The 23611-nt window shown below is 42.1% G+C and overlaps 2 protein-coding genes across 4 annotated transcripts in view; one reads left to right on the top strand and one right to left on the bottom strand.

Moving 5' to 3' along the window:
• The window catches only part of lactbl1b (lactamase, beta-like 1b), a 34956-nt gene extending 29231 nt beyond the window's left edge, over positions 1-5725 (top strand). For all 3 annotated transcript variants that reach the window (XM_086041716.1, XM_086041715.1, XM_086041717.1), the window contains 2 exons: positions 246-351; positions 1253-5725. In XM_086041716.1, the coding sequence (XP_085897842.1) occupies positions 246-351; positions 1253-2231 (1085 nt within the window). In that variant the 3' untranslated portion in view covers positions 2232-5725. The remainder of the gene's footprint in view (positions 1-245; positions 352-1252) is intronic.
• Positions 5726-7255: 1530 nt separating this feature from the next.
• nmur3 (neuromedin U receptor 3) lies at positions 7256-10503 on the bottom strand. Its single transcript, XM_086040954.1, has 2 exons — positions 9654-10503; positions 7256-8182 (listed from the first exon to the last, which is right to left on the bottom strand). Exons 1-2 carry the CDS (start codon positions 10501-10503, stop codon positions 7764-7766), a joined length of 1269 nt encoding a protein of 422 aa, XP_085897080.1. The 3' UTR covers positions 7256-7763.
• Between the last annotated feature and the right edge of the window lie 13108 nt (positions 10504-23611).

Below are 23611 nucleotides of genomic sequence, written 5' to 3'. Positions count from 1 at the left end.
CCATAATAGGGGGAGCCCTAAGGGCATAACTACAGCGACAAATTTGACATAATCGAAACAGCAGCTTGTGTTCTACCAGAGCTTGCGTGATAGGAATGATAGTTATTTAATGACTGCATTGAGTGGGAGAACTAATCGGTGGAAGAATAACAAGTGGAGAAGGGCAACATATTGACAGGCTGCAGCGTACGTGTTTGTGTAAGCGTTCTGATATCTGGTCAACCTTGGTTCATTTTCAACGCTAGGCCTGCCCAGGAGACTCAGGGCAACAAACCTTCTCTGGAAAGGAAAGACTCAGTCAGCAATCAAACTTCTGCAGGATGATGTCCTTGTCGCAGATCCGGGAACCAAGTAAGCTTTAGTTATTCTCACTGGCACTTCTAGACAGTGTTACCTGGGCTGGTGAGGGGGATGGCAGAAGGTTTACTTGGAAGCGTGGAGGTTATAACCTCCCCTCAAAGCCGATGCACGCACGCACACATACATACACACTCTAATTCTGGTTTTATTTTTTGCATTCCCTGGCAAGTTTTATGCATGCCACGTAAATAACATACCGGTAGCTTAATGTTGAGCACTAACCCAGTCCATGTAGGCTATGCAATAACGATTCTCACCCAGAGTTCCCACAAAAGTATGTAAAACACGTAAGGAATGCTTCTCCAGTAGTATGAGGCACACTGGTATTGCAGTAACGAGCAACTATAACAAAAAAAACATTTAGGACATGACACATATAATATTTACAGAGGTCCAAATTCACCCAAAAGGATTACATGGCTTTTTTGTGGCGCTGACCGGTACAAATGGAGCAAACACATAGTATCTAATTCACAAAGCACATGCAGATGGCGAAATGCTTTACTAACTGCGTTGACAAGCAGAATGTGTCAAGCGTTATTTGCACAAGGTAATATGCATATATTTGCAGAAAAATTGCCCAGCTCTAATAAACAACGTCTAATCCACTAACCATATCCACCCAGGGTTACAAAACATTCATGAATTGTGGAAACAGTCACAGGTCCTCAGTAAGCTTTTCAGAGGATAAAGAATATATGTCTCTGAGTTTTGTTATATAATCTGTCTGTATGTATTGCTTGATGGTTTGTGTTTAAAAATCCATTTCTTAAAGGGTTGTACTTATAACAAAACAGCTATTCATTATTCCTTGTTTGGCATTTTGCATTGTTTATTAGCATTTAGCTAAATGGACTTTTGATGTAATTCAATTTAACGTCTCTCTTTCCAGATGTCACTACAGCAACCTCGCCTTCTCACTGCTGGCACACGTGATGTCCGAGCGCGTGGTCAACGTGGACTACCAGCGTTGGGTCTCGGACAACATCCTGGACCGCCTGGGTATGGAGGACACGGGCTTTGACATCACGCCAGGCCTCCAGGGCCAGGTGGCCGTGGGCGTGTACTCCAACGGGAAGCCCGCGCCGCTCTATGATCTGGGCTGGTATCGCCCGTCGGGTCAGATGTTCTCCACAGCGGCAGACCTAGCCAAGCTGGCCATGATGCTGCTGGGCGCCTATCACCGCAAGCTTCTGGACCCCGATTCCTTGAAGATCATGCTCACGCCACTGTTTAGGTGCGACAAGGACTACTTCGCCAACCGCACGGGGACACCGTGGGAGGTGAATGAGCTGTTGGGCTACGAGATGGTGCGCAAAGACGGTGATTTGGACGGCTACTCGGCCACCTTCTCCCTGGTGCCGCGACTCAAGCTTGGCCTGGTGGTGCTCATGGCCGGAGGTCGGTCCCAGAAGCAGGACGTGGTGGCCAAAGCTTACCGGCACATTGTCCCTGCCTTAGAAAACGCCTTCAGGGAGGCACGGAGGGTGCTCTCCGCACCCCCGAACCCGGAGGCCTACGCGGGCTTCTTCACATACAGCAACATCACCTTCTACGAAATCAAAGCCGGCTCGGACGGCGTTCTCACCATGCAGCAATTCGGCCCTCAAATCGAAGAGCTGATTCCGCAAACGTACCGGACCATAAAGCTCAACTACCTGGTGGAGCGCGTCTTCAAGGTGGTCTTCGAAAGGGAGTACCCCTGCGTCCTCAGGGTGGGCTCGGCCTCCGTGTCCCTGGAGGCGCAGGACGGACAATTGTTCAACTTCTACGAATACGACAAGCGCGGCATGTCCCCTGGATTCGATGCGCCGGGACTGAACACGTACAATGTGGTCAGGATAGCACGCAAGCCGTCATTCTCCAGCTGAGTCGTGGCTATCTAAAGCGGACTTGTTAGCATTCTGGCCTTGAGGGGGTTGTTACAAACGAAGGGGATAATGCGGATGAGGACATTTTGTGAAAATAACTCACTTTGTCTCCTGCTCTCGACACGCCATTTATTTTGTTTTTCACACTTTTCATCCACTCTCCTTTAACCCTTTTGAGTCATCGTGTCTTTTTTTCCCATTTTTTCCCACCACTAACTACATATTTTCCAGTGAACCCTCGCGATTCACAGGAGTTACTGTCTATGCTAAGGTTGAGACGAACATGAAATATCACATCGCACCGCTTGTCTCTCGTGTGTTTGCTCCAGGGGTGACTACACGGGTTACTTCGAGCAGAGAAGAGGAGGTGCTCTTGCTACACGTTTGAACATGAACTTTGGCTGCTAATTGGTTGACAGTACAACAGCTATAAACAAGTCAATCCACTTACCAGAAACGCCATCCTCCTTGCACCCCATTCTCTTTTTGGCTTGATCCCGGCCGCTATGGGAAGCCGGCTTTGTTGTATAGCTGCCGGTCCCACAGACCGCAATGATGTTGTCCCTCATTGTTTTTATTTCTCCACGCTGTGTGTCTGTTTTTTTTTTTTTTTTTACTTTATTTGGCTGTGTGTCTGTGCGTGTACGGCTGCTGCTGTATGTGAGGTCCAGGGGTACATTCTCAACGTTGATTGTCTGTCGGCGATGCAACGCCGGCAAAGGTTCACATCAGCCTCCATGGTGGAATGGGCGAAAGAGCAAAATGTTTGCTTCAAAAGCTTCATCCACGCTTCCCGGCACACAACCATGCGAACTGCATTAACTATATATGGAAACGCTCCACCAGAAATGCTCAGCTCGCGTTCGGTCTGACTGCAGCATAAGCCTTGGATAGCGAAAATCTGTGTGAGTTTTTGGATAGCGTACGATATATTACACATTGGAGCAGTTTGACAGCCATAAAGATTCTCAAACTGACACTGAAATGCAGTCAGGAACAGAAAGACTGCTTGCCAGGCAGTAAATTTGCAATGCTGTTTCAATGTCAATTGGCGAGTCAGAAGCAAGGGAATGGTATGCTGGCAAAAACTTCAAAGCCAATATTGCGCAAATTAAATAGAAAAAAGTGATTTTTGGAACACCTTTTACCAAATTACCATAAGGTATAATCTCATATGTGCTCAAATTGCTGGCCTTGAAAAAATTGTGAATAGGTGAATTTGCAAATGGTTATTCCGGAATACAATAGGTGGGGGTTCACTGTATATCCAGAGCTGGGCACTTGACCCTTTTTTGCCCGGCCGCGACCCTCCACCCTTGACCTGGGTACCCTTCCTGCCGCGACCCCCCGGCCATATTCGTAAACATTGTCGGTCCCCACCCCGTTCCGACCACCGCCCTGTGATTTCCTCAGTGCACCGCGACGTGCGCGGAGTGATATAATTTTAAGTGTTATCGGTGATTCAACACATCTGTAAATGAATGCCGTTTACGCAATAAAAAGAAGCTGAGCTCCGAGACTTCTCCAAGTTATTAAGTTGTGAAAGACACAACAACCCAGCTGCGTGTACTTACTTCAATTGCGAGCCATGGGCTTGGTTTTGTCGTATTGTATAATTTATTTGTCCAACAGACGACAAGTCTGCAAGCAACAAGTTACCTATTTTACACACTCCCCTACTTCACACTTCCCTGCCTTCATAATAAAAGCACGCCAGCAAACCACTACAAAGCAGGTTTGCCACAGCGTATTTCCGGAAGTAGGGAAGTGCTCGATGTGCCAGTGTCATACTTGAGTGCTGCGCGCAGCTTGATTTTCCTCCCGGACACAATTTGTTTTGAAAGAAGCCTAAAAAGAAGCCTTTCACCGAGTAGGCTGAGATGAAATTTGGCCGCCCCGCGAGCACGTCACACGCATGAGGGCCGATTAGTGGGCCGGACTAAAATCCACTTCCGGCCATGCTTAGTCCAGCCATTTTTTTTAATTTGTCACCCCCAACCCCTCCGCCCCAAAAATGGGCATCCGGCCGGGCCGGACTGCCCAGCTCTGTGTATATCACATTCTTGGACAGTTGCCGCTAATTACAATCCCATTTCTTTCCTCTCTTTTGATAAATAATTTGGTCTTCTGATGCCTAACATGTTTTTCACTTGACAGCTACGAAATGGCAGTTATACTATAGTGGAAGTTGGTCGAAGTTGGTCGATGGAAATGTTAACAGAAACCCGATTAAATGCTAGGCGGACCGGCCTATAGGCGATTACTATTTGGTCAGGCCGGACAAAAAGGTGGATAGACGGATGGCAGAAGGATACCCCGGCTGCAGGCGGAAGGTGGTAAAAGGACCGGGAAATTTTTAAATGCCCAGCTCTGTCAACGTATGCACACTAAGCAACCAGAATATCTGTTATTTATTTTTACTTAACATTTTATTTTTCATTTCGATTGCACATTATATTATTGGTCATGTTAATGGTGGAAAAGTTATGAAATTTTATCTATTGGTCGGATGTTGTTGTTGTTGTTTTGTTTTGTTTTTTATCACAAAATCCTAACCTTTTAAACAGCGGTGTGAAGATTTTTTATTGCCCATTGCTCTCTTGCAACACCTCTTAAGATCCATGAGATTGAATGGGGAGCATCTGTGGTCAGCCATTTTCATATATTTTAGACCCCTAAACCATTTGCAATAAGGCTGTAAAACCCAGATGTGGAAAAAGTGAACCTCTCTGAATACTTTCATCCAAACGAGCCGCAAATAAAAGCAAGAATCCAAGAGAGATAAGCGGCGCAATCATCATTTCAAGGGGTTGGCCAAGAAAAAGTGGTATCATTGCTCACAACTTGAATTACTATTATTGTCACTTCAGCCACCATGTACTGAAGAGCCTGGAAAAGATGTGCACAGCACTTTAATTGCAAATCGATGTTTCAGTGCCATTTCAATTATGTGTTTGTTCCCAAAAATGTTTTGAATCTTGAGGTTGTTTGACATCATACACCAAAATCTATTGTTAAAGCAATAACTCTTACAGTAATTCAAAATTTAGAATTATTATCTTTGTAAATAGATCATTTTTGCTACATCTTTTAGATTGCATATACCAAATGTTGTGGCCCAGTGAGTGTTTGTTTTATTTGTGGCCGGCTCATCTCACGTGTTTATGACTTCTGTAAGAGTATTTAAACGCTAAATTACTCTCCAAACAGCCTCGTGTGAAATATTTTTGACATGAACAGAGAGGCTTCTGCCTATGCTCTTCTGGCTCTTTGCAGCGTAATCCCTGAAAATGGACTCCAATTCACTGTGACCCCCGACACGGCTAGGGATTATTCATATAATACGCTGTCGCGCAGGTCGATGCTGCTGCGGGCGCTGGCACACCGAGAGGACAGAAATAACTCTCATAATGCAAATGCTTACATTTACCCTTTTCTTTTCTGCTGCCCGCTTCGGCTACCGGGAAATAAAAAAGAAGATACTGAAAATGTCATCTGATGGAAATGTGAAGTGTGTTGAAACTACAATAGAAAGTGACATACTATTCAATGTGGTTTGCATCATATGAGACCGAGAGAAGCAAATCTCTAGCGTAGTACCAGACTGACCTCCGATATTGCATGTACCGTATGTACCCTGCTTAAACAGAATTGATGGGTAATGACTGCAGCAAAAACAAAATCATACAGCCGTGACAACTTAATAGCCCCTTTGAGGCTATGTTGACATTTATTGATGAAGCCTTTGAATTACACGATTCCCTTTAACATATTACTGTAGAGCGATCATGACCATTCAAAACACAAGTTCACAGGAAAAACATCCATTCTTGGACATTTTCTTTTCCACCAAAAGGATGACATTATTCCAATCTGATCCAATGCCGCTCCTTTCCGTCTGCTGGTGGTTTTAGCCTGGGAGCAGCAGGTGGAATCTAAGATGAGCTGGTGGAATATGCAAGGAGCGTTTGGACAAAACCAATTACATTAGGCAAATAAAATTGCCCCACACACCCACATCTAAGTGATTGTCCGGGAGAGTCAAACATGAATAGCGAGCAGGATCATGGCGACCACATTTGATTTTACATCAGCATTTACACACACACAAAAAATCTGCCCTTGTCCCAATGCCGTCTTCCCTAGATGTCCTCCAGTCTCCTTTTAGAGTGCAGAGCTACATTAGTAGCGTTAATTGAGTTCAGTCTGCGTCAGCTTTGGCTGTGATGACGTTGCAGAAACAGGTTAGGAGGCTTGATTAACGGCCAGAGAGGCTAGACACACAGAGTCAAATAAACACTGACTGAAAGCACTGCAATCTGTGTGAGATTTCACCTCTCCACAATTATTAATAACCACCTTGCGCGATTGAAAAAAGGATGAGAAGCTTAGAAGAAAATCAACAGCACAGGCATGTGCATATTTATTTTTTTCTTTTTATTATGTGCACAGTGGCCCTAACCTGAAATTGTAGAGGCACAAGTAGAAGATTTAGGGGGAACACACTGTCAATGGACTTGCAAAGTAAATATTTGTCCAACTCATTTTCACTTTATTACTGATAAATGGGCTGAAAAGTGGGGTAGACATTTCTCCAACAGTCCATCCATCCATTATCCGAACCGCTTATCCTCACGAGGGTCGTGTGTGTGTTGGAGCCCATCCCAGCTGTCTTCGGGCAGTAGGCGGGGTACACCCTGAACTGGTTGCCAGCCAATCGCAGGGCAAGAGGTTTGTCAGCAACAAGTGCCACTTTGTACATTAGAGATAAACAATGATTAGATATGATCCATGGTTAAATAAATAATAATAACAATAAGATGTAATCAATTTCACAGGCATACCCCATTTACATGTTAAGATTGTTGTGATCGCTGCCCTTGACAGGTGCTTAGAAGCACCACTTTGCACAATATAAATAAATAGCAACTGAAAATTCCTCCACCGTGACGAAGAAGAAAAGCCCATGGCACGGGCACGGTGATTCATGAAGTACCATCTTGAACAATAGAAATGAACATAATGATTATAATGACCTATGGTAGAAACTAATAATAAGCCACAGCATGGACATGTTACATATTTTAATTAATGATATAGCTCTGTTTGCTAGTTGGTCATAATAACTGCCACTTAGCAAAATGGAAATAAATAAAGTGACTTGAAATTTTCCATAGTCTAAAGAAAAAGGCCACAAAAACGGGCACATGTATGCGACATATAATTAACGTGATGACTCCTCTCGCCAGTTCTTCATGATAACCACTTCCTTGAAATAGAAATAAGTAGAACCACAAAAAATCTGGGTCCCAAAAGTTGTAGCGCTGTAACAGATACAGAAGCAATTGCACACCGAAACATCCAGCATGGTTTGAATTGCCTTGTACTGACCGTTATGCCCTAAATTGTCATCCGTGTTGTCTCTTTGTGTCAATCATAGGATTGACAGGCAACTAGTCCAGGTGGCATGACATAAAATTGTTGTAAGGATATTTTTTGTTTTAGTTCCATAAGACAACGTCGTATCCAACCTCAGAACACCGAAGTCTTGTAAGCCGCCCCTTGGCAAGCACTTGAGAGTAATGCGGCATCCAGCCCCCGTGCCGTTGGCGGAGGAAGTAAGCGGATCAACGAGTCTTGACCTCCTGTCTGGACCTTGGAGGCGGAGAGTACCAGCGAACTCTTCGGGGGCGGTGGAGAGTCCAGTTCGTCGGCCCGTGAGCACACAAGGTCGCGGAAGCACTCGCGGAAGCACTCGCGGAAGCGTGTGGAGACCAGGCTGTAGATGACCGGGTTGACGGCAGAACTGAGGTAGAAGAGGACCCCCGACAGGATGTGGACATACTGGTAGATGTTGTGCATTAGGTCGGTCCACTGGCGCACGGAGCTCCACAGCAGACGCTCCATGTGGAAGGGCGCCCAGCACACGCCAAACACCGCAACCACGATGGCTGAAGGATGAAGACAACAGTTAGCCTGAGAGGAAATTTCTAAAACATGTTGCCGTCACAAAGGTCTTTGCCTTTCTATTTTATTAAGTACACTGTCTTTGCTGTGGGCTCAAAACCAGATGGGGCTTTGGTACGAACGTTACCTGAAGTCTCTTTAAGCTCGGTAGAGACACTTCCGCAAATAGCAATGATCCGTGTAAGAAACGGGCAATGTGCTTTTCCTAATGTTTTTGTCTTTTGGGCGCATGCCTTGGCAACAGAGGTGTGGATTACAAGATAAAATCCTGGCACTCCGTCAGTTTCAGCCGAAAGTGTTCCAAACTTTTTAGTAGTGTTGTAGTAGTAGTGTATGTGCCCTGCGAAAGGCTGGCGACCAGTCCAGGGTGTACCCTGCATCCGACCCAAAGCCACCTGAGCTAGGGTATAGAAAATAGATGGATGGATAGTAGAGTGTGTTGAACACGCACTTGCTGTGTGTCAAATTAAGCTCACCTGTAAAGGTTATAGTGCATGTTAGGTTCATTGGGAAATTTCACGCGACAGCCCAATATGCCAAACCTTTTTATCGGTACAGTTTGTGCATCATGATTTATTCAATTAAATTAATTGTAACGCTCCTGGTTTGCCTGCCTTGGCTACACGGGGTCAGTATAATACAGTCATTGCATTACAGTATACATACACAAATGAACAGAATAAACTCAGGTAATATTCGTATTTTGCAAAAAGTAAAGCTTGTGAGTATTGTGATATTGTTTGTCTACATGTGTTTCTCCACCGTTTGTGTTAAAATATCCATGACTTAAATCAAAAGTCAAGCCAAAATGTTTCTTTGCAATAATATGTTGTGTGTATCCCTTCTAGTCTAAACACATTATTTGGAATAATACTGTATTTGTGGAATAAGAATTAAAATGAATAAGCCACTAGTTTTTATCCATCTCAGGGGGCTGCTATTTTGTCCTGTACTGCCTCTTGCTATCGACTGAAAAGTGCTCAAGGGCTCATCTTGCCAACGTACCGTGACCAAACTCAGAAAACTGGTGAGCCGTGATGTTAGCAAGCAAGGGGATTATTCCGATTATTTTTTATTCCAAAAATGCAATATTAATCAAAGTACTGTGGTTAGACTAGTGGGGGCACGGATGAAATATTATTACAAAGAAATCATTTGACTTGATTTCCACCTTAAGGGGTTGAAACACCAACACTAGTACTGATGATAAGCGTTAGCCCGTCATTGTCATTTTTCATCATGTGTTGGCATTGCAGGGACATTCTTAAGGCAAGGTTGTTGTTTTTTTTTTAAATACAGAGCGTGTAAAAGACAGTTAACTTCAACTGGGAGTGGCATGAAAGGGCTTGAAGCCCCTTTTTAGAGGAATTGTTTACTATCTGCCAAAGTGCTGCTTACAGTAGTGTATTTCCTATTCCCCAGCGTTTTACGAAGAAGGATTGAAAGAAAACTCACAGAGCATCTTGACAACCTGCGTCCGGCGACCGCCCTCACCGTGGACGCTCACACGAGTGTTGCTGCCCAATTTCTTCCCGAAGTAGCCCCGCCTCTGCCTTCTTTCCGTGCCCAGGTGCAGGCCCATCACCAGGTAGAGCACGCTTATCACCATCATGGGGATGAAGAAGAAGCAGACGGTCGTGATCTGCATGAGAGTTTGGTACATCCACAGCGGCTTCAGCACGGTGCAAATGGCAGACTCCCTCACGAGGCCCGGGAGGTAGAAGATACCGTGCAGGGACGTGTTGGGTACAGCGCACACCATGGACGCTGCCCACACGGCACCGATGACCCGCTTGGCGTGCCTCTTGGTGGTGAGGTAGCGAGTCTTGAGCGGGTGCACCACGGCAATGTAACGCTCCACGCTCAAGGCCGTGACGTTAAGGATGGACGCGAAGCAGACAGTCTCAAAGATGAACGTCTTGAAGTAGCAGCCGCCGGCGCCGAAGGGGAACGGATAGTTCTGCCACAGGTCGTAGATCTCCATGGGCATCCCGAAGGCCAGCATGAGAAGGTCCGACACGGCCAAGCTGACCAGGTACAGGTTGGTGGGGTTGCGCATCTTCTTGTGCTTTGCCACCACGGCGCATGTCAGAAGGTTCCCACTCAAGCCCACCACGAAGATGAGCAGGTAGGCGCTGGCCACCGGGAGGAAGAAGGGAGAACGTTTAGGGCCGAGGATGTCCAAGAGGTTGGTTTCAAAGGAGAGGCTGGTGCTGGTGTTGCCCACGGTGGAGTTGGGGGGCGTGCTAGCATTGCTGAGCGGCCTGGAGACGTTAGACGAGGGACCTTGCCAAAAGAAATCCATCTCACGGCTGGAGGAAATACTGGGGAGCAATCGGTGATTTGTCAGGTTGCTCACATGGAACTGTTTGAAACACACAAAAAAATGCTTGTGAATATTCTCGTTGATCCAAGTCAGGGTATTGAATCCATTGCAAATGGACTGCTGTGTTAGTCTGTCTTAGAATACATTTCCTCTCTCATCCGAGAAGGCTTCATCATGTCACGCAACAAGACTTGGTTAGGGCAAACAATAGTTTGAAAGAGGAGTGAGAGAAGCCATTTAGGTGAAGGTGGAAAGACCATCTAAAAACAGAGGAGGTGGCTTACGGCACCACCTGTCCCCCACACACGATGCTGCCCTTTTATCCAGAGATACATAAGAGACTCAATGATTTCGCCTTCAACAAAAACACAGTCCCCGTACTGCAAGGTAGCTCCTCTATCTTTTTTACTAAACGACTTGTTAACAAACAGAGGCGTCTCTGCTAGGCAATTTAATAATGGTCATTTTGTATCCCAAAATAATAATACCATTCGTGGTGGCAGGGTGTGCCTCCAAATTGGAGCAAAGTTGTGTTTTCCACACCAACTCCGATGGGTCAGTACTAACCAACCCGCATTGATAAACATGTCATCTTCCAAACCGCTTATCCTATATAGGGTCACGGGGAGTTGCTGGAGCCTATCCCAGCCGTCAATGGGCGAAGGCAGACTACACCCCGAACTGGTCGCCAGCCAGTCGCAGGGCACACATTGATAAACACTTTAATCTAATTATTAATCTCTAACTTTCCTGTTTCTGTATGATGATGAGATCCGTTTTGATGCATGGGGCTTGTGCTTGAGTTGTTGGAGGTATAAAAACAATGGTCAGTATCACACCCTGAAGTGGACACTGATTGGCTCTCATTGTGTTTGGCATAACCTGATAGGCTCCTATTGTAGGTGGAAGGCCAAGTTCAGGAGCAGAGAGAAGAAGTGAAAATGGAGGAGCATGTGAGGAGCATCTGATATGCGCCAAACAGTTCTTCAAGGACGCAAATGACTGAGTCATTGAAAAAAGATATCCACCATAGATACAGATATATACATACAGACAATGGGGGCTTTGGGGCTTTTCTCAGCAATTCTTAAGTGAAATTAAATATAGATTAATTAGATCAATTAATTAGAGTTCGTAATTAATTAATCTCTCATTTTTTAATCTCTTGACAGCACTATATATATATATATATATATATACTGTATATGCACGCACACACACAATGTATTATATTATGATGACACATCTGTGTCGTACAGAGGACGAAATCATATTTGTCATACGGATGTGAAGGAGACGTCCATGACGGAGAGAAATGTTAGCTCAGTGATCTCTTGGTCCCAGACGGGCTCAAACGTCTCTATATTCAGTGGCATGATGTCACCAGACTTAATCATACCTTTACGTTTTCTCTTTATTGTTTGGCATCCTTGGCTTTGATGCTGCGCGGATAAAGTTGTCAGTGATGAAAAATCCAAGCCAAATAATAACTTCTGTACTAGTGTATAGCACCTTTCAAGGGAACAAAGCATGTGAGACAATAATTCCCTGGGGGATTAAAAGGTCATTTTTGTCATATTGATTCACATATCAACAAATACCGTTTTTAAAAACGTTTTAAACCCTGTTTATTGGTTGAGGATGGTCCACGGGTTGTAAAAGAAAAATAAATAAAACATCTTGGTCAGTGCAATGCCAAATGGTAAGAAAAGTCTTGAAACTGTCATTGACTTTACCTTTGGCAGCACAGTGAAGTTTGCGGTTAACACATTGACTGTCTCACACTTGACAGGTTCTGGATACAAAGCTTGCCTGCTGGGTTTTCATGTTATGATTTCTGGCATACCCTTACAACCTTACTATTGATTGAGGGATGAATGTGTAATTGCTGCTGTGTCAATTTCAAGTCTCCCATAAACCTAAGAAGCGTGTTTTTGTGATGCGAATGGAGAACATTCACACACAGGAAGGCGGGATCTGAGATTCAAACCCAGAACCTTAGAACTGTGCGATAGACATCCTAACCACTCGTCCTGCAAGTCAAGCAAGAAACTGTTGAACGCATATGTTGTTCCATTTGGGAAACGGCAGCAGTTGCAAATGAATGTGCTTCTTAGCTTGCGGGGATATTGAGGAAACAACTGGCAGGCAGAAAGAAACAATGCTGCCGTTTTCCCTCTTTTTTTGGTGGTACTGCTTAATGGGAAGAAATGAAACTGTCGCATGCAGAAACGTAAGAATACCTTTCCCCGCCAAACTAATGAGCTATAAATGTGTTCTATCAACTGGTGCCGCTCTGAGGATGATTGAAATTAGATGCGGCGCTCTGATGAATGTCAATCACTTCTTCTTTTACTCCCTCAAGGTTAATTATGCTCCCTTATTTGAATAGCACATGATTGACCCTTGACTCTTCAAATGTGAAACTGAACCTGCAACGTTAAGATATTGTGCTTTAGATTATTAAATCTACAGTAAATTATGAAAGGGCGGTACTTACTGGGATGTTCATTAAAAAAAAAAATCCCCCCAGATAAATACCTTAAGCATCAATAAAAGAATAATCCAGATATGCACTAATATACACAAATTAAGTAAGTTTCATCAATTAAGACTCACCTTCTGTTTCTGCCGCTCTGCAAAGCGTCTTCCTTTGAAGTGCACACATGCAACAGTGCAATAGTAGGTGGCAGGAGGAGGAGGAGGTGCATCCTCCCTACCTACCATGTTGTGCAGAGGAGAGAGAGGGCCAAGGAAGAAGGGGGGGGGGGTTAATGTAATGCAGGTAACCATAAAAGATGCATGAACAAAAAAACAAGCAGACAGTGAAAGGGTCATTTGTTCATTTGTTTATGGGCACTATTCAAAAATGATAAAAGGGGACACTACAGTACAGTACAAGAAAAAAGATTTATTTTACTGTGTTGTACACTGCACTCCAATCTCCAGAATGACATGCCCACGCAACAGGTGGTGTTACAACCCTTTCTAATGAGGTCAAGCAGAAGCCTGAGGAAAGTCATTTTATTTACATTTCAATTGACTCTTTACACAGTGACTTTGCACATGGTTGGCCCGTTTGCCTCACAGTCAAGAGGTTGTGGATTTGAATCTGGGCTCCTTTCTTCTTGTGTGGGGTTTCTGCAGGTGGCTTCCTCTCCAAAAACATGCATGTTGTTCATTGAAGACAATGTGGCAAAGAATGTATTTGTCTATCTACGTCCAGCAATTGACTGGCGAACAGTTGACTGGACCCCGACTTGTCTGGCTAAAAGTCAGCTGCCATAGGCTTCCGCTCACCTGTGACTTCCACGAGGGTATATTGGTTGTCTGCAGCAGTGGTTCGCAAACATTTTACACCAAGCACCACCCAAAATAATAAACCTTCCAAATACGGCTAGCATAATAGGTGTAAATATTCCTAAAGTTGTAATATTATCAAAGTAAAGATGTAATTTTACAAGAATGAACGTCAAAAAACGTTCAGTTACACATAAATGAAGTCATAACATTATGAGGGAAAAAAACAAATTGTATGGTAAAGTTGTGATATTATGCGAAAGACGACACCTAAAGGTTTACAGTAATAAAGTTAAAATGATTTTTTTCCAATTTTTTTAAAACACATTAAAGCATTACAATGCAAGGCCAATTTTTCTCCCTTTTTTAAAGTTAAATACTAAAGAACAAAGTAAAACAGTCAACTTTTCAGCCTGTAATTCTTATATTTATGTTGCAAGCATTAAGGGACCAAAAAGAAGTTATTTTATTTACAGTATTATTTATCGACTAAATTAATCGGGTGTCAGAATTTTATTCTGCCAAAATTCAGAATTGGCAAAAATCCATATCGTGGGGTGCCGCAAAATATATAAAAAAGATTTGATTGAGGAGAAAACTAATTCAAACCAAACAACAATAATGTTGTTATCTTACATAAAAAACATTTCAAATTTAGGGGAATTAATTCATAATTTATCAAAAAAACAGGGTTTTACAGGAATCATGTCAAAATGTTATAAATTCAATCAAATTATATTCCACATAAAAAGTAAATAACATTTTGACCTAAATAAACAGCATTTGAAGCTTGAACACAAATTTATTGGACTTAAAAGTTAAACTGAACATTCGCGTACCACTAGAAGGAGCCCAAGTGCCACAAGTGGTACTGGTCAAACAGTTTGAGAATCACTGTTTTACAGTGTACACTATGTGCCTACAAAATGTGGTTACCAAAAAGTTTTGGTTGTGCGTTCATACATGGACATGTAAAGGGTTGTGAAAGGTCATGTAAGTCGTCTCGTTGACTTTTTCAAAATGCATTCAGATTTATTTTTACTTAAGAGAGGCCTTTGTGGTAAATCTGTACATGCTGGTTTTGTAGCCAATGACATGATGACAGTGTCAGTCTGAACGGCACACATACCAGTAAGTAGTGTGTTTTAAAGTGCAAGTGTGTTGAAATGACAGAATATCCTTGTATGAAATTGTGTCGATGACCTTTTTTGGCAATGTTAAAAATACCTTCTGAAGCACTCACGCTGTTCTCATAGTGGCACATAAAAAAAAAAAAAAAATTGAGTGACCCGGCGGCACATTTAATGACGACGAGATGCGATGCTGCGTGACTGTCCTGAAAAGTTATGTGTCTTTTTACAAGACTCAACCTTTAGCTGCAGTTATTTCAGTAGAAAACACACAGACACGAAAGTGTGGTCTCACACAGGCAAAGCCACAGAATACAAAGTCTGGACATTCTTTGAACTCACCCCACTGCTCTGTTAATGGTTAAATCATTGTCACATGGTTTGTTGACGGCAAATTGTTCGCCAAGTTCTCCATTCTTGGTGATAATATGGAAGCAGTGCATGTCACTGTCCAGACTAGGGCCCTCTTTGGAGTCTCATTTTTGTTTAACGACAGAAATATTTAAAGCGACTCACCACCCCTGCATGAAGTTTACAGACGATATGGGGACGCTCGAACGTTTCATGCTGGAGAAAGAAACATCCATCCATCCATTATCTATACCACTTATCCTCGCGGGCGTGCTGGAGCCTATCCCTTCCTGTCTTTGGGCAGTAGGCGGAGGACACCCTGAATTGGTTGCCAGCCAATCGCAAGGCACACAGAGACAAACAAACAAACGCACTCACAATCACACCTATGGGCAATTTAGGGTGTCCAATCAATTTACCATGCATGTTTTTGGAATGTGGGAGGAAACCGGAGTACCCGGAAAAAACCCACGCAGGCACGGTGAGAACATGCAAACTCCACACAGGTAGGCCGGGGCCGGGATCGAACCCACGACCTCTAAACTGTGAGGCGGACGTGCTAACCAGTCGACCACTGTGCTGCCCTGAGAAACATCTTTTCATAATTTGTAAGAGAAATCTCAAAATAAATCAAAAACATCTTCAGGGGATCCTACCAAGTCTATGTCCCACTGAGCAAAAAAGACAATTTCCCTTTAAGACCACTTTTGTCCTGTCTAGAGGACATCAAAGCCTGGATGTCACTAAATTTCTTAAATTTCAATGAAAAGAAAAGAGAAATTATGGTGTTCAGTCCCAGTGGCTCATCTACATCCCATCCTGTTGACCTGGGCCCCCTGGCTCCATATCTAAAGCCAACAGTCTCAAACTTGGGTTTTTAAATGGACAGTGATCTTAAATTGGACCTGTTGTAAGGTCCAGCTTCTTTCATCTTAGACAGCTGGCTAAGGTAAAGCCCCTCCTTTCTCATCAGCACTTAGAAACCGTCATCCATGCCTTTGTTACATCTCGGCTAGATTGCTGTAACGCACTTTATTTTGGAGTCGGCCAATCCTCTCTTAACGTCTCCAGTTGGTCCAAAATGCTGCTGCTCGCCTCCTAACTGGAGCTCGGAAGATGGAGCACATAACACCAATTCTGGCCTTCCTTCACATTTCTATTCTTTGACATTTGATCCGACGTGATACTGACACTGCTCTGTTGCGCTGACTATGTGCAATTTATTGCTTTCACTTGTTACATTATTGCTATTTTGTTGTTGTAATGTAAAGTACTTTGTTACAGCTATAGCTGTCATGAAATGCGCTACATAAATAAAGTTGTGTTGTAATGTATTGTAATGTAAGAAAAAAAATTCTAGCCATTGAACATGTGTGGGGAAAAAAGTAGATTATATTTATCAATAAACTTTGCCCTATATGTCCTGGCTTTTAACAGTATAATAGTTAAAAGGTAAACATCACAAAAACACTCAAACCTCATGAACATTAATTCAGGATTGGCAGTTCGATGATGCAGCTACCTTTATTATTGTAAAGCATCTGTATCGATATCGGCGATACTGGCCCTTGTTTACTCTGTATCGGATCAATGCCAAAAAAGTCAGTATTGCACGCCACTAGAGAGCACTCCTACCCATGTCAGGTTTCAGATTTTCCTTCAAGAAAGGAGAAAAAAAACAAACGTAGCCAGCCAGGAAGTGCATCCGTTCCATTTGGTTTGCATAATGTACAAAAACCGTGATAGATACATTTATGTGCACATGTAGGCAATCAGAGTCTGAAAATATTAGAACAAAAGTCACAATTTGGGGGATTTTATAGACTTTGGAGAGGACACGACGGGAGCTACTCCCATCTATAAAATTTAAAAATATATTGCGACTTTTGTTCTAATATCTTTAGACTCTGATTAGGTTGTGCATATACATGTTCACATAAATGTTGGTGGCAGTCAATCACGTTTTTGTACATTAAGTATTAGTAGCTAAGATAGCATTAGTAGCTAAAACCTTTTTTCAGGCAATTAGATGCCACTGATGCACTGTTAATGCACACTGCTTTAATATTGTAAGAATAATTGTGTATTGAATGCAGTCATGCAGCCTCTTATTAACAATGTGTCATATTCTCCTGTTAGCGTGTAAGTCTTTTTTTCTTTTACTGCCTGGCTTTTGGAATTTCAATGTACACTAAATGAGTCTACCGTGATGACTTTCTGCCGCACCATTCGAATGTGTGAAGCGTGACTCACTGTGTCTCATTGAAGTTAAATTAGAGAATGTGGCACTCAAACATGCATAGAAACAACAAATTCAAGACCTTGTTAAGTGAATTTGGACGTTTGTTTCTTTGGAACGATATGCAGGACTAACATAGCACCACAATAATATTAAAAAAAAAATTGAGTTAGTTGATTTTTGCGAAAAATGCACAAAATAAATTCTTGCACTAAATGTTTTTATGCACTAAGAAAAAAATCACAGTATGTGGTTTTCTGTTGTTTGCTTCAAACCCTTTCTTTTTGGGTTAGAATAGTGGATCTTTTATACATGCATTGAAAATTGAGAAATGTATTATGAATATTGAAGGATATTAAGAGAATATATTTTGCACGTATGCACATTTCATCCATATTAAGGTAGCATGTTTGTCATACATCTAGTAGGGAGTGCACAGTCCAATGTGGCTGTCTCCCAGTAGCACTGATGTAAAATTGTGGAAACCTCCATCATTTTACTTAAGAACTTGCACGCAAGCTGTATGTCTTTTCTGACTTAAGCACACTGGTCAATATGGCCCCGAGGCTGTGGCATGACTAAATGAAGCTCCTCCTCTCACTTCAACAGTGCTCCTTGGCTCATTTTTGCCACAATATGACACCGAAGCAATATTTTATATTAGACTTGGCTTTCGGCCTGAGCACTAAAACAGCGAATAGGTAAATGTTTTAGCACTGAAGTGAGGATAGCTTCCTCAGGAAGTCAGCAAATATGCGGGGGGTTCACTGTACTGTACAAACAATGCCCCAGGTAAGGTTACGGTAACAAGGAAGGCATTTTGGAGGATTCATGAGTCCTGAGTTTCAAAATGGAGAAACTTTATTGACATTGTGCTGTGAGCTCAATGTGGACAGACGGTGATTCCCAACCACTTTGCCACAGCATGTTAGTGTGCTGTGAGACATCATCAGGGAAATGATCGGAATTCACTTCATTGGTCTGCAAATCAGCCTTTTTGAAACTGAGGGATTATTCTTGGCTATTCATTAAAAAAAATCACTCACATTCCTCCTGCTTGACATATGTAATTGACATCTGTGGATGTGAATGAGTCCGCTGATAGTGTAGTGGTACACACGCCTGAGTTGTGTGCGGGCAGCGTGGGATCGATTCCCGCTCAGTGACAGTGTCTATGTGTGCCCTGCGACTGGCTGGCGACCAGTTCGGGGTGTAGTCTGCCTTCGCCCATTGACGGCTGGGATAGGCTCCAGCAACTCCCCGCGACCCTATATAGGATAAGCGGTTTGGAAGATGACATGACATGACATGACATGGGATGTGAATGAGTGCGAAGTGGTGCCAACTTGATACAAAGTAAAAAGTAAAGTACCACTAAAAAGTCTTAAATAGTGCAAGCCACTGTAAGGGTTTGCAATTTGAACAATAACACTTCACTTAAATTTAAATCTAAATAATGATTAAAATGTATTGCACAAAAAAAGATAAAAATCACAATGTACCAACATTTTGAAAAAAGGGATCATTCAACTGGGATGGTCCATTTTTCAATAACAAGCTCAATTTCTGTATTTTTTTTTTTTAAATCAGGACAAGGATATCTTGCATTTTCAATTTCATCCATTTGTTTTACAGAAATCACTATAAAACTAATTACCTTAAAACCACCCACAAGAAATTAGAATATGGCCACGCTCCCCCTCCTCCCTCCATGTGTTGGTGGGAGTCACGCGAGGGATTGGAGGGAGTGGAGGTCATTGTATAATTTTCGCTCATATGAGCCCACGTTTGATCCAAAATATTGTGCAGAACTCTTTCATATTTTCACAGGTTGAAGTAGGCAAGAGTAATAATGTGCATTTGAATTTTAATGGCAATTGGTCGCCGTATTCGACAACAGAACTGACAAAGCGAGCACTATTACAATGCTTACCTCCCTGCTGTGACGTAGACAGCTGAGATGGAAAAAATATGACAAGCCAAGTTCCAAAAAGGGGCATGCCAATTTGTCGTAAATCTCATCCTTAAAATGCCCTTAAATCACTACAGAGTCTTTTAGGGGGGTACATTTTTGAACGGATGTCAGTTCTACATGCATAACTATTATATAAGTGCCAATGTTCAGCCTGTCCAAGTGTCCGCTTAAAATTGAATGCAAATATTTTGAACTCACAGTTTATGTGAAAAACAACTACATTTAACTTGTGATTGTTTCGTGTACCACGAGAGGAGCTCACACACCACTGGCGGTACTCATGCCACAGTTTGAGAATCGCTGCTTTAACTGGTTGACGTCACACAACTCCCAAGTTTTCTTTAACCTTAGAGACATCATTTCCTAGGACATTTTTGGTTGAAATCTATACATTTTATGTAATGCCACTGTTTGCAAATGCCATTATAATCGCAACAGGACAGCAATGTTTTACCTTGGCAGATTTGACCAAGGGCTCAGTACTATTTGAATCACATTACATGTTGTTTGTCTATAGTTTTTTACAAAAATAACACGAAAAATATAAACCTCATACTGCCAGCATTCAGATGTGCATTCATAAGCGTCCCTGTCAACTTATGAAATATTCTTCTGACGTAAAAGGGCCGCGGAAGTGATGATTTACGGTACTGGCAAATACAATGCAGGCCTGTGTGAAAATACAACAAGCCAAGCGCTGTGTGTTTTGTTGCCTCCATAAAAGCATTCAAATGTGAACGCGGTCGTATGGGAACGCAGACTGTTTGGTTCACATAACATCAACTGACCTTGACCACTTTGTGTCATTTTGACTGCTACGATTGTAACCAGGACGATGCGCTGTTACTGACAACGACAAGATAATGAAGGCTTGAGCGTGTTTTATGGGATGACATGACATACAGTATTTTAACACATTTGCAAAGTTCAACTGTTTTACAACACTAAATATAAAAAAAAAGCGGATGCAGGTCGCAGCTATCAATGCTTCTGTTCTTTTTGTTACGCATACACTTTTAAATATGATGTTTCTATTTGTTTATGATAAACAAAAAAAGACAGTTGTGGTCTGTCATATATATATATATATATATATATATATATATATATATATATATATTTTTTTTTTTTTTTTTTTTTTTTTTTTATTGCGGTTTCAAGAGAGGAGTATTCAAAGTACAGTTTCAACGAAGGGTTAAGGTCTTAATTAAAGGGGAAGTCAACACAAACATTTTTTTTCAGGAATATGTTCTATACAAGCCCACTGGTTGAAACAGGGCATTCTGATAAATATAGCCTTTGTGGAATAAGTGTTAATCCACTCGGTTTTAGCCATCTCTGCATCTCTGCATTTTGCTGTTTAATTTATATTCCATGCATCCATCCATTATCTATACCGCTTGTCCTCACAAGGGTCGCGGGTGTGCTGGAGCCTATCCCAGCTGTCTTCGGGCAGTAGGCGGGGGACACCCTTAATTGGTTGCCAGCCAATCGCAGGGCACACAGAGACAAACATCCGCACTCACAATCACACCTAGGAGCAATTTAGAGAGTCCAGTCAACTTACCATGCATGTTTTTGGAATGTAGGTGGAAACCGGAGTACCTGGAGAAAACCCACACAGGCACGGGGAGAACATGCAAACTCCACTCAGGGAGGCCGGAGCCAGGATCGAACCCATGACCTCTGAACTGTGAGGCGGATGTGCTAACCAGTCGACCCCTAATTTATATGCCACAAACGCAAAATTTATCAGGGTAAGGGTTAGGGTTTTAATGTGGGGTTGAAAGCAGCAGACATTTTTATACATGAGGTTTGAAAGCCAGATTTAGGGTTTCAAATCAGGTTTTCAAGTCTGGGGTAGGGTTTCAAACAAAGTTTTGGGTTTCAAACAAGGTTTGAGATTCAAAGCAGGGTTTGAAGCAACGGGTAGGGTTTCAAGCTTGGGTTATGGTTTCAAAGAAGGGTTTCAATTCAGGTTTCAAGCAAGGGTTTAGGTTTTAATTTAGGGGTTGAAACTTGTGCTTGGATTTCAAATTTGATTCTGGACATAAACTTGCAAGAGGAATTGAAGTCGTTTTCCAAATAAAAGCGATGGGACGAAAAACACTGTGAAACTGTCCTTTTATGGGGGAAATTTCACAAGCAAGTAATATTAGGAAATGAGTCATAAAGAAAGCATCCTCATCAAAAGCATCCTTATCAACTAATAAAGAATAACAGTCTAACATTAGTACCATTCCAATTTCTTCAATTTTGCTTGAAGAGGGAGGATGAATTGAAGGAAAGCTAAATTTTGAATATAGTATTTCTGATAATTCCAAACCATGATTATGCCTTAAGTTTATTTTTAGAGCTACTTTACACGTGGATAAGACGAGTTCATTTTAATCTCTTCTAGGTTCAGGCTTTACATTTCTGCTGTGGAAATGAATTCCATTTACTGTATGGTGACATTATGGGACATTCTCCAGGAGGCAGATTGGATTAGTATGAGCTCAGCTACACTATAAGGCCCAGCTGCAGAACCCCACACACTGTGCGACAATTCGGCCGTGTCGCTCGGTCTTACGTAGATGCACTCCAAATTTGATGTTTTGAATTCACTCTGCACTGTAAAAAGCACAACGTGTATTTTATTAGGCTAAAACAGTCATTTAAGTTGGAACAAGTTCAAAATATAAATTACTGACATTTCTGGCAGCTATGTTGGTTAGCACATCAAAGGAAATAAGTTGCTCCAAAACAATTTGCTGAGTTGTTTTTACTTATATATTTAGGTTAATACAACAATAGTTCTGTAAACTCCCTTAAAATTTTGAGCTCAGCCAAGTTGAGTTTAAAGTGTGGTTGTCAACGATAGCAAGCCAAACTAAAGACTCCAAAGCAGGAATTCAATCCAGGGTTAGGCTTTTAAAGTAAGGTTTCAAGCAAGGGTTAATTGTTTTGTTTTTTTAAATAGGGTGTAAAATGAGAGTTTAGGCCAGGGTTATTATTTGAAACAAAGGTTACTTTTTCAAACTAGGTTTTCATGCCAGTGTAGTACAAAGTAAATTGATGCTGAAAGCGTCTCCACAATGGCGGACTGCTGATGAGTTTAGCGCTCAAGGCTAATATAACAGCACTTTTGTCAGAAGATTAGCAAGCTGTTGCTACATTCTTTCCCTTGATTGAACACTTTTTCGTCCAATCACTTCCATTTGGAAAGCGACTTCACTTTATGTTGCTAGTTTATTTACATAATGGTGTTTTTATATTGTCACCACATGGTGTATGCGGTGCAATTATGATGAAGTAGACCTGCCCATGCTTGAATTAGATAATACCATCCTACCTGTAGTGGGTCCATTTACTTTTCACCTGTATGCTCCTTGATTTTACCTTGGTGGCCTCAATGTTGCCAAATGTTGTTGTTTTCTTACCCCTCCCGTCTTGCTTTACAACACAATCTAGAATGGCTTTTTTACGCACCTGCTGATAATTAAAAACATACATTTACTCGCTGACACACTAAGTGTTAGTTCCATGCGAGTCTGTACAATTGTTATATGCAGTTGCAATTATTGGACAATGTAATGCATTCGTATTGACTTGTATACAACGTTTAAATACACACATTAAAAAAACAACATAAACACCCAAACATATATCAACCTGATCAATGCAGCCGCCTAATAATAAGTAACTAGAGTAACACTGCTCTAATTGTTTGGGGCAAGGCATCTATTCTGGCTCATTTCCCATAACAGATAAGTCAGTCACGCCTGTGCGGTAACTTTGTGTAGTTTATCTAGCAAGCGAGGAGATTATTAATCTTTGATAATAATACAGTAGGAGCTCGAAGCACTAGTAGTGGAGTGGTACTGTACATGCTGCTGCCTTATAGTTACTGGATCAATCCTACTCAAATAGTTGGCCAGGGGGGCGCATGTGAGCCTGGCAGAGATGCGTTTTTTGTCATATTAGAATAAAGTTTAATTGCACATCCACTACAGTAGGTGGCAGTGAAAAGTATTGTTAAATAATTTCTTCTTTGTTGTAAATTGACCTATATTCCTTTCTTTTTTCTTTTTTACTTTAATATTCTCAAGG

Source organism: Filicampus tigris, chromosome 9 (assembly GCF_054856515.1).
Source record: "Filicampus tigris isolate MCC_2025a chromosome 9, RoL_Ftig_1.0, whole genome shotgun sequence".
In the NCBI taxonomy this organism is placed as follows: Eukaryota; Metazoa; Chordata; class Actinopteri; order Syngnathiformes; family Syngnathidae; genus Filicampus; species Filicampus tigris.
This window is presented reverse-complemented; position numbering and strand designations above follow the sequence as displayed.